General features: G+C 40.7%; 1 protein-coding gene across 3 annotated transcripts in view; it reads right to left on the bottom strand.

Annotated features, from left to right (window-relative positions):
* The window catches only part of gab1 (GRB2-associated binding protein 1), a 66,864-nt gene extending 56,200 nt beyond the window's left edge, over positions 1-10,664 (bottom strand). For 2 of the 3 annotated variants that reach the window (XM_060873104.1, XM_060873106.1), the window contains exons 1-2: positions 10,253-10,663; positions 9,947-10,037 (exon numbers count right to left, since the gene is read on the bottom strand). In XM_060873104.1, the coding sequence (XP_060729087.1) occupies positions 9,947-10,018 (72 nt within the window). In that variant the 5' untranslated portion in view covers positions 10,019-10,037; positions 10,253-10,663. Of the gene's footprint in view, positions 1-9,946; positions 10,038-10,252 lie in introns of all 3 variants that reach the window. The other variant, XM_060873105.1, reaches the window with a different exon arrangement.
* Between the last annotated feature and the right edge of the window lie 1,303 nt (positions 10,665-11,967).

Here is an 11,967-nt window from a genome sequence, read left to right as displayed (position 1 = left end):
GAATCTGTATAATTTATTTTTATTTTATTTATTTATTTTTTTTATAAATATCGATATTTTGTTTTTGAGAATCGATATAGTATCGGCAAACAAAATATCGCGATACTCACGTGTATCGATATTTTCTTACACCCATAATCGACTGTTGCTTTAAGTTGGTTATTGGGGGCATTGCCAGGCACTCGTGTAAGTGTGGCGTGCACACATTACACCATAATAATGGGGGTGGGGGTGAATACCGAAAGATCGTCGATAGTCAACTGTAGCTGCTATTGCATGCATCAGGGTTTGTTACCTTTTCTGACAAAATTATACAGAAACAAGATCAGGAATGCTGACAATCAAGAAACCCAAGGTCAGGACTGTTTACAAATAATAATAATAATAATAATAATGATAAGAATAATAATAATAAAAAAAATGATATTAGGTGGAACAAATAAATCTAACTAAAATTAAACTGAATTCTTAAATTGTAATGTCATCCTGAGAAATATACCATTTCATGTTCTCGATTTAAAGAGAGCGAAGACGTTCAGAGCTTTCTGTCTGGCAGAACGGACAAGTGAACTTAAGACACATCACAGAAAGATGTTTGATTGTTCGGTCTTTGCGTATAACGGTTTGTAAAGAACAGAAACAAGCGAAAAGTTAACACATTACGAGATGCGCCAAAATATTGGAATCTATCAGCGGTGATCCTAGTGCATGAGCGCTTCACTTCAGAGAGCACCGAGCGCTTCCATTCCTTTCTTCATTAGTCAAAGTGAATTACCGGCGCCTGGCACTCATTTTTAATGGACTGAATGCGAAGGTCAGCCATCCTCCCACTCCCATAGTACTTTAAATATCTTTAACAGAAAACTCAGCACAAGAGCACTGCTAGCCCTTACTGATTAATACGAAGTTTAACTCTTGTAGGACACCGGTGTGGAACCTCACTGAGCCACTGCTGCGTCGGTCAGCTTTATGGTCGGGTCTTCGTCGGCGATCATTTGAGGACTTCGGCAGGAAGGAATTAGTGTTGGGTCTGTAGTGAACTTGGAATTTGTGCTGACCCGTTAGTTCGCTCGACTACAAACTGTTGTAGAAAGGACATTATTTACATTGACATTTTTCCTGTCCAGTGTGAGGATGAGGTTCACTCCTTAGTCTGGTTCCTCTCAAGGTTTCTTCCTCTTTGGCAAAGTGATGTGCGGTGTAGATATAATTAAACAAGACGATGAGGCGTTCACTAGACGTGCCGCTGTAGACACATGACGCAGCGGATCTGGGGCAAAAACTAGGAAGTCGTGAGTATAAAAAAAAAAAAATGGAAACAAAACACGTGCAAGTTTTTTTTTTTCCCTTACTGTCTACCACTGTTTATTTCATGAATGTTTCAAAAAGGCAGTTAACTCTCAGAGCCTGAGTAGATATTAAGCGACTACTCTGGAACTTTCGAGCAAACAATATGGAAGACAGATCAGTAACGTGTGTGTGTGTGAGAGAGAGAGAGAGAAAGAAACATGAAGAGAACAGACGCTGCATTTGGAGGCCCTCTAGAGAGCAGTGTGTGAGTGAGTTAGGGCCTCTGAGGCCTGTTCGCTCACAAATGCAATCCAAACGCACAGCCCACTGAACCAATAAAACTAAATCAACCGCAGAAGCAAACGCCTAACCAACAGCAATCTGACGCTCACAGAAAGCTCAGCTAGACTTCCAGCACACACACACAAGACACACAAGACACACACACAGCTTCCCACAGTGGCTAAGGTATTTATATGACGCCTCCAACAAAATGCCAGCAGCACCACCGTGGCCGCTCTTCCTGCAGGCTGGGCCGCGACTGACTAAGCACTGTGGTTATGGGATTGTTTATCATGAGCGAGATCACTTTCCCAGTGCAGATTCTTTATGTAAACAAAAAAAAAAAAGGGATCTGCAATCATGCAGAGAAAGTGCCTCGGGCAGGTGGGAACCAGTGGGGTAATTTGACGTGGAGGGAACAAAGAGCTTAGGTTCAGCAAAATACTTCTAATAAAATAGGTTTTAAATTTCTTGCTCAGAATCAGAGCTGAAAAAAATCGGTAGCTCGGACACCGCACAGGGTGAAAAAAGGCTGACGACAGAACTTTTGATTACTAGGCAGATTAATCAGCTACGATGATAGGCGTCCAGTTCAGCATCAAACACACAGATATATGGAATATAACCTGAGCAAAAATAAAGTGCAGCATAAAGCTGTGATGTAACTCTCCTGCTAACACAATACAATCACTGTGTGGTTAGGGAGGAAGGGAAGGAAGGAAGGAAAGAAAGAAAGAAAGAAAGGAAGGAAAGGAAAGGAAGGAAAGAAAGGAAGGAAAGGAAGGGTTAGGGTTAGAAGGAAGGAAGGAAGGGTTAGGGTTAGAAGGAAGGAAGGAAGGGTTAGGGTTAGAAGGAAGGAAGGGTTAGGGTTAGAAGGAAGGGTTAGGGTTAGAAGGAAGGAAGGGTTAGGGTTAGGGTTAGAAGGAAGGGTTAGGGTTAGAAGGAAGGAAGGGTTAGGGTTAGAAAGAAGGAAGGAAGGAAGGAAGGCACAACACAATCACTGTGTGGTTGGAAAGGAACGAAGGAAGGAAGGGAGGGAGGGAGGAAGGGAGGAAGAAAGAAAGACATAAGCTTGTACCCAGACACACGAGCACACACCCAGACACTTGACAGACAGACAGACCGAAAGAAAGTAAGACAGACAGAAAAACAGAGCAGGAATAAAAAGTTAGCATACAGACGTCACCTACTGCAGTAGGTATTGTGCATGAATACTTGACACTCGTATGTCTTTATTTGAAAGCGACGGTTAATAATTTATTAAGAGGAGAATCCATTTCAACAGAAACGCTCATCGTTTCAGACACAGCGCGACGTACTGAAATGGAGAGGGGCAGAGTCGAGAGAGAGAAGGGATAAGATGAAAAACTGAGTTGACGTGGAACAAAAAGGAAACGAAAGCGATATGGAGAAGAAAGAAGAAACGAATAAGCACTTGTTTGGCTCAGCAGTTAAGTTAAGCTGATCCACTCGAACACGGACGTCAGTTTGTTTGTTTGCGATAGGACGTACGGGAATCCAGCAGATTGCAATCAATCCAAGAAAAGTAAACAAACACAGTGAAGAAGAACGAAAGTTATTCCGTGTATGTGTTTGTGTGTGTGTACGTGTGTGTGTGTGTGTGTGTGTGGAGCAGGAAAGCGGCAGCTGCACACGCTGCAGAACATGAGTAATGGCAGTGTGAGTACTGGAGGATGTGAGCGGTTAAGAGCAGCCGGTAGCTCGCTGAGACGCATTAAGGGGAAAGGAGGAATTCTCTATGAAGGTGGCTGCAGCTGCAGCATGGTGAAGGTTTACACACGTTTCATACACACATTTTCCTCCTTACTCTCTCCTCGGCCAGCTCCTCTTTCCCTGGTGCATCGTGGGAAAGTTGAACAGTAGAGCTATATGTCAAGGTCCCTTATGGCACATAAGCAGAACCCACAACTTTTTTTTTTTGCTTTAAAATACATCAAAGACACCCAAGAGGACTCGCTCGGCCACTGGGGCTATGACATGTGACACGTGTGGAAAGTAGAAGAAGTCCCAGTGAAGAACTCGATAAATTCATCACGTCATCAGGTCAATGACACTTGGCTGGGACGACATCTAAGATTTTTAAATCTCCTCTTTCTTTATGCATTTATTTTAGTGATCCTAAAAGACTTAAAGCTTAAAAAGTGACATCTAATTTAATATAATAACATAACAAGCTACTTAGCTACATCAGTGCGTTGCTACAGAAAAACACACTAGTTCATGATCCTCATCTTACAAACTTTCTTAGACAGACAGACAGACAGACAAGATGGATGGATGGATGGATGGATGAATAGATGGATGGATGGCTGGACAGAGATAGATGGGGTGGATAGACAGACAGACAGGATGGATGGATGGATGGACAGAGATAGATGGGGTGGATAGACAGACAGACAGGATGGATGGATGGATGGACAGAGATAGATGGGGTGGATAGACAGACAGACAGACAGACAGGATGGATGAATAGATGGGCAGAGATAGATGGGGTGGATAGACAGACAGACAGACAGACAGGATGGATGGACAGAGATAGATGGGGTGGATAGACAGACAGACAGGATGGATGGATGGATGGATGGCCAGAGATAGATGGGGTGGATAGACAGACAGACAGGATGGATGGATGGATGGACAGAGATAGATGGGGTGGATAGACAGACAGACAGACAGGATGGATGAATAGATGGGCAGAGATAGATGGGGTGGTTAGACAGACAGACAGGATGGATGGATGGATGGATGGATAGATGGGCAGAGATAGATGGGGTGGATAGACAGACAGACAGGATGGATGGATGGATGGATGAATAGATGGATAGATGGGCAGAGATAGACAGACAGACAGACAGACAGACAGGATGGATGGATGGATGGATGGATGGATGGCCAGAGATAGATGGGGTGGATAGACAGACAGACAGGATGGATGGATGGCTGGACAGAGATAGATGGGGTGGATAGACAGACAGACAGGATGGATAGATGGATGGACAGAGATAGATGGGGTGGATAGACAGACAGACAGACAGGATGGATGGATGGACAGAGATAGAAGGGGTGGATAGTCAGACAGACAGACAGACAGGATGGATGGATAGCGATAGATGTGGTGGATAGATAGACAGACAGACAGACAGACAGACAAAAAGATGAGGTAACCAGCCAGACAGCCAGATATTAGTGATCCTGGAGGAAATTCAAGCATCCAGTAGCAAGATACAGAAAGAGATTTTGCGACTTCATCTAAAAGTCAGTAAGCCTTTGCTAACGTTTTGGCTACGAGGTCCAGCAGGAGGCGTCTTTACCTTCTCCTGATCTGCTGAAATGTAAGCTGACTGCTCCTTAAGAGGAGAATAATATTTTGGCTCTGAAATTAGTATATGTAGCATATAATGGTATAATAGCATATAACGCTGAGTAGAACCTGTCATTTCCAGCCTCCAACAAGGAAAAAAGAAAGAAAATGAAATTCCTACTCATTAACCTTGTAGAGTTTGGTCAGGTCAGCTACGAGATCTTTCAAGCACAGGGTGTCTTCACCAACATTCAGTATTAAAAGTAAAACATCTGGAACCATACTTCTCCACCTGGGAAGTGGGAACAAAACACAATCTGATCCTCCTGAAACTTCTAGCTACAAACTGTCGCATATAGAACTATAAATGACAGACATGAGTACAATCCCAAAAGATCATTTCTAATCTTGGGGATGATCTTGAAGGAAAAAAAAGAGCTTAAATAAGATTTATAATAAATAGCAGTCACTCCAGTCCATTAGAGAACATTTACAATTACATTTATGGCATTTTGCAGACGTCCTTATCCACAGTGACTTACGTTTTTATGTCATTTTTATAAAACTGAGCAATTGAGGGTTAAGGGCCTTGCTCAAGGGGCACAGAAGTGACTACTTGGTCCACCTGGGATTTAAACTCATGACCTTCCAAACACCTTGAGCAATAGGCTACCATGTCGCGCGTCTTGCATGTACAGGTATCATGGGGCAGTAATTGGAAGCTAAATCAAAGTGGAAATCGACACCGCGCTGAAGTCTCAGAGAGTCTGATCACTTCTGATCGCACACAAGTCGTCAGGTTTTACAGCCACTCACTCTGCTGCGCTTAGAGAACTGCACACGAGTCAGAGATCCACATATGAAAGAAAGGCAGATTCGAACACAGAAAAAGGAACATGAATGAGATGGAAAGGTGGCAGGGCATGTCAGGGGTTTAGTGTGAATAGTTTACTATTATTATTATTGTTATTATTATTATAATTATTATTATCAACTTGAAACACCACATCCTCTAAATCTAATAAACATCTAGAGTTGGGAATCTTAATGGTGATTAGAAAATTTCTACCTTAAAAATTTCTACCTTTTGAAAGATGTAAAAGTAAACCGTGTGGCCTTCGACACTCCTCTATCATTGATAGAAAGAAACAGGAGTTGCCATGGCTGCATGCGGTGTGTGTGTGTGTGTGTGTGTGTGTATGAGTATGAGAGTGTGAGTGGAAAAAGACCATATTGAAGCGTTGAGCATGCACTTTGAGCCCCACGCTGAACACCGAGCGCTTCCATTGCACAGCACACAAAAAGTCGGCTGAACAGCCGCGGTCTTGATTCGCTGCCAAACAGCCGGGAACACAGCAGACTTTTGACCCTCACTGCTCAAAGCTCTGCTCTGCTCTGCACAGCTTGAAGCAGTAGGGCTGGGAATTTGGGCTTCATGCCCACACTAAAACATTCTCATGTCAGGCCTGCATATTATATTTCTGTCTAGAGAAGGAAGCTATTGGTTTGGAGGAAAGAAAAATAAGTTAGTCGGTTTGGGGAAACGTTCGTACGTTAAAATTACAATTTATTACAAAACCGCAGACGGCTTGATAAAGCTTGGGTTCAGGATCGTCCCTTTGAACCACCGTTTCTCCAAAACTGCCTGAATAATCATAAATTTAGATCGTATGAAAACGTCTTGCCAAGCTTCTACAGCTTTTTTGTGAATTCAAATCTAATAACTCATTTTTAACCTAATTCTCTGTACTGTGTGTGCGGTTAGCGCTGATGACACGCTGACATTCGCATGGCCAGTTATTTCTGTGCAGATCAAGTGAAGGTACAAAAGTATTTTTAAAACGTTTTGTAAGCCATGCTGTCAGACAGAGAACTGAACACGTGTCTGTGTTCAAATATTACTTGTGCAGATCTGTAGATGGATGAATCCCACTAAACCTTCCAAGTAACCACATGCATATTGCTTCAACTGGAGAAAAACATCTTTGGTAAGACACTCATGTCTGACTCATCCAAGACCTTTACTGTTGCAGCCTAATGGCTGTTATTTTAAATCTGTAATGTATAACTGTGTACTTTAAATGTTACTGACAGCACCTGAAGACTGCCCTTTGACTTCCTGCTACAAGTCAATCACTAGTAACTAGGTTTTCTGTTTTTTTTTTTTTTACAGTAGAGGGAAACTGAAAACGAAATCTGTAAGGAATAATCAATATCAAGATGCTGGGATGTGACCTAATGCAAAGTTGCTGATAGGGCTGGGTGATAAAAAGATAACGATATGTATCGCGATAGACACGTGATCGATATCAATAAAAAATGTGTTCGATATTTTTTATTCTTCGTCGGAAGAAAACAGAGGTCGCGAAGCAAGTTTGAGTGCATTAAAAAAGGCATTCACTCTTTGGTAACCTAGCAACGTAGGGAGTGACACGCTAACAGCCAATCATGTAACAGTATCACTAACTGAGGAGATTATGATCAGAGGAAGGTTAAGTTTAAAATGAAAATGTTTAAATCTAATATACTTTTCTCCTGGTCCTTATTTTAAATGGGTCATAAAAAATATCAATTATTATCGATATCGACCGATATGAAACACTGATATCGTGATACAGTTTTCAGCCATATCGCCCAGCCCTAGTTGCTGATGATCTTTTCAGTAATAACATGCTCTAAAACCTTTAACTCCTCCTAATTCTGGTTATGCTTGATGCTCCGGACTCAAGATTTTACCTCTGACCGTTCCAAAGCACTGACACCAGATATTTATACCACGTTAAATAAACATTGAATCTCCTCTTAGAAAACTTCACCGTGTTAAAGATTACATGCAAATGTGTTGATGCGGAACAGCTTCACTACAAATCCCGGTGCCAGCCGTTGCCATGGAAACAATAAATAGCACCGTCGTCGTTATATAAACCTGTGATGTTCAGACAGAACCAACGTCAAAGAGAAGTGACGGAACGAGAAGATTAATCGGCTGCTTCGGACAAATCAGAATCGAGAAATTGACAGTACTGAAAACGGTGGGGTAAAAATCTGAGGGGTCACATCAAGAGCAAGCAACGGGGTTAAGAAGGCCTGGCGGAAGGGAAAACATCCAGAGAAGCAATGCCTGCTGGCGTGGGTCATGCAAACTGGTCCTGACAAACAGCAATAACAGCAAACAGCTCTTGATTGTAAACATATTCAGAGCAATAAAATGTAGCCTGGTACTTTTATACCTCATAATACTTGAAGACTTTACGTACAGGTTCGCACTGCAGAACAGCAGTATTGCATTGTGAAAACATGAATTGAACAAGATCGATGTAAATAAATAACTGAACACTGAAAAGTACTTTTAAAAAGATTTCAATAAAGATCAACTGCTCCCTATCAGTCTGTCTTGTTACGCTGAAACAATTAAAATATATACAGAAAAACTGATTATTTATAGTGATAATCACTATCGATCTCGACACACACAATGAATGTGAATAGAAAACAAATCTGACATTAACACAAACATTATTACTGAACATAAATTCAGTTACGACGACACTGAGCCCTCAATCAGAATAAACACTGAGGTTACACTTGTGCACTAACCAGCCCAAAAATGGCTTATTATTATGATGTAGATTATTTATACTATAAAAGGTAACTAAACAGAGACATTGCAGTGCAGTTTTAAAGAACAAAGACAACAGATCAGAAGCTCAAGCACTTAACGCACAGATAGGATGAAAGAAATCCGGTAAGAAAGCTCGAGCTTGTCGATCGGCAGGATATTTGGTTATCGCTTAATAGCAAAGGGAGTGAGGACTGATTTCATTACGGGTTAAAGAAGGTGTATTAGGTCTGGGGGAGAGGAGAAAGAAAGAGACGATTACGTTAAATAAACCAAATTGTTTACAGCTCGATGACTCGGAGGACGCGTGATTCTCTAAGGAAGGAGCTCGGCCACAGTTTGGGAACTTTCTGTAAATAGCTTTTTCGCAACTTTTCCGCAAATCAGCGCTGACGACAGATTTTTTTTTGCTTCCGTTTCTGCTGATTCTTATGTTGCATCAAAGAAGCGTGTTTGGAGAACAAAAAGAAAAGAGAAGAGAATGTGCAGTTTCAACACATCCGAAAGGCTTCGAGATCTGAGCAGGTTGTAGATAGAAGCCCAAACTTTAGGAAACCTTTGCTTAAAAATAATTACGTCAAACGCTGACAATTTAGCTCATTTGTCCAAATTCTGCTTGCATAAGAGAAGCCCGGTGATGAGTTTTGTTTGCAGTTGAGGATGAATAAGAGAACAAAATGTGCTGGATCAACAGCAGGTTTGAGGATTTGAGCTCAGCGCTCTGGGACACATGGGATAAGCCTGAGCTAAAGAAGGTTTTTCTAAAAATAAAAAAAAAAGAATAACAATAATAATAAAACAAGCTCGATGTAGTTATTTCTGCTGATTCGTACGCATTCCTGCTTGCATCAGGATGAACAAAAGACATCAACATCAGTTTAGAGGAATTGAGCTCAGTACTTTTAGTATAAAGCCCTTTTTTTTAGGCTCAAACAAGCTTTCATTTCTTTTGGGTGTTTTTTTTTAATCCCACATAAGATGGTGTAGGAATAAAGAGCACAAATAAAGCCTTTTCTTTTATTATTATTGCACTAAAGAACACAAGCGTCATTCCGATTCTGTGCTGTTTATGTTTTTCACGGGGGGAAAAAAAAGGGACAGAAACACAAACGTTGTCCCAAAATAGCACATGACTTTCTGTTGACTAGTAAACAACACTGTAACACACCCTGGGCAGGTTTTAGTGGCATTGGCACAGCTATGGAAAGACTTGAGAAATGATTTAATACCATATAGAACAAAATGACTCCATTCCTTATTACTATTGCTGTTAATAATAATTAATAATATTATTATTATTAGAAAGCAACCATTTGCATTTGCATGCGTGTGTGTGTGTGTGCGCGCGCCCGCGTGTCCGGTTAAATACCGAAAAACCAAAGCGCGTTTGAATAGAACAGATTTGTTTTTGTTTTGTTTGTTCTTCTACTTACATAACGGCGCAACTTTTTTTCCGGCGGAGACTTTCTGAGCCAGCCGGAACACACCACGTCCCCTCCGCTCATTTTGTAGCCCTTTTTTAATCTGTAAAGGAAACAAAACGACACAAGTTGTGAGGACGCGCGAGCGAGCGCGCGCGCGGCTGTGGACGGAGTTACAGTGTTACAACAACATCAACGGGTCTCCGGGCTCGTGCACAAACTCCACCAAACCTCCTGCTCCTTTTAACTCTTATTATCGTTACAATTAAATACAAAAAAAAGTCTCAATACGAAAGCATCCGGAAAACGTTTACATACGTTATACGTGCGTACGTGAAGACTGGTTTAAGTTTACACACGTGAAAAGTGAGAATAATCCGGTGTGTGTGTTGTTTTTCCTCCTCAAGAGTCGTCGTTTCCACACACACACACACACACCAAGTTCCTCGCGCTCGTCCTTTTTTTTTTCTTTTCTTTTATTTTAACTAAAGCCGAATATCTCCAACGCGCTTTCCTTCACGTTTCCCGCACATGACGGCTGTTTTGTGGAGCTTTCCGAGCTCCACGGAGCTCTTTTCCAACTAATTGTCCCAGTTTCGTCGACCTTCCCTCCAGTTTCGTTCGGTGATTGACGCGTAAATGCCGTCGATACTTTTCCCTTAAAACTCAACCTCCCTCCTTCTGCCTGTGGAGGAGGACAAGGAGACGCCGAGCTAGGGGAGAGAAAAAAAACACACCACCAAGACGCAGAGGATTGTGGGAAATGTAGTCTACAGGTGCCGCCCTTACAAGCCGCTACACGTATTAACTTTTTCTCTCTATTTATTCTTTTGGGGTCTGTGTTAACGATTCCTGGCCGATTTTAACCAACTAATCACACTGTATTTATTCAAATAGAGATATTCAAGCAACGTCCGGTGTATTATTGAACTTATTGACTTCCATTCTTAAGGACTTACGACTACAACTCCCAGAATGCAATTCGGTGGGCATCCCGACCATTGAATCCGATTAGTAATACTGAAGAGACTCACTAATTATATTTTTACTAGCCTACTGAATGTACAACACTTAAAGTAACAGGATATTAACGTGTTTGTGTACAATTTCTATCGACTTTAGATTTTAATTATGAAATGATTTTAAATAAGAATTATTCCAAGAATTTAAATAAATAAAAAAAAATTTAAAATTAATAAAAAAAAAAATATATATATATAAATGTATTTTTGTTGTTGTTGTTGCTGTTAAATAGTACTAGTAGTATAAATAATAATAAAATATAAATATATTGGTGTTATTATTATTAATACTACTAGTACTATTCAACAGCAACAACAACAACAATAGTAATAATAATAATAATAATAATAATAATAATAATAATACTAATAATAATAATAATAATATTCTGGTAACACAATGTGGGAGAATTGACTTGAGAAGGTGCGGCAGTCATTCACAGGTCATCATGAGCATGTTTTTGGACAGTGGAAGGAAACCAGAGAACCTTGAGCTCCACACGGGCAGTAACCTGAACTCAGGATTAAAAACCCAGGACCCACTGCACCACTGTGTCACCTGATGATTCAGTTCAATTAAATTCAATTAATTTGTATAGCATTTTAACAATTCATATTGTCTCAATGCAGCTTTACAGATGGATAGAAACAGAATAAAAATGTTACATTTTAAAAGTTTAAAATTAAGTTACTATTTATCTCTAACATCTAAGCTCTAACAACATAAGCAAGCCGGAGGTGAAGGTGATGAGGAAAAACTCCCTGAGATGATATGAGGAAGAAACCTTGAGAGGAACCAGACTCAGAAGGGAACCTCATGCTCATATGGGTGACACCAGACAGGAAATAATGTCAATGTAAATAATGTCATTTTTACAACAGTAAATGTTGTAAAAATGAGTCGCATGGAATTGTGCAACAAAGAGCTCCTTAGGAACAGGAGCAGGTCTAACAGGTCAGCGCAATTTCCAGGTTTATCATAGACTTAACACTAATTCCTACGTGGACTAC

This window comes from Tachysurus vachellii, chromosome 6, assembly GCF_030014155.1.
Source record: "Tachysurus vachellii isolate PV-2020 chromosome 6, HZAU_Pvac_v1, whole genome shotgun sequence".
NCBI lineage: Eukaryota > Metazoa > Chordata > Actinopteri > Siluriformes > Bagridae > Tachysurus > Tachysurus vachellii.
The sequence above is the reverse complement of the archived record's forward strand: the minus strand, read 5'-3'. Positions and strand labels throughout refer to the sequence as shown.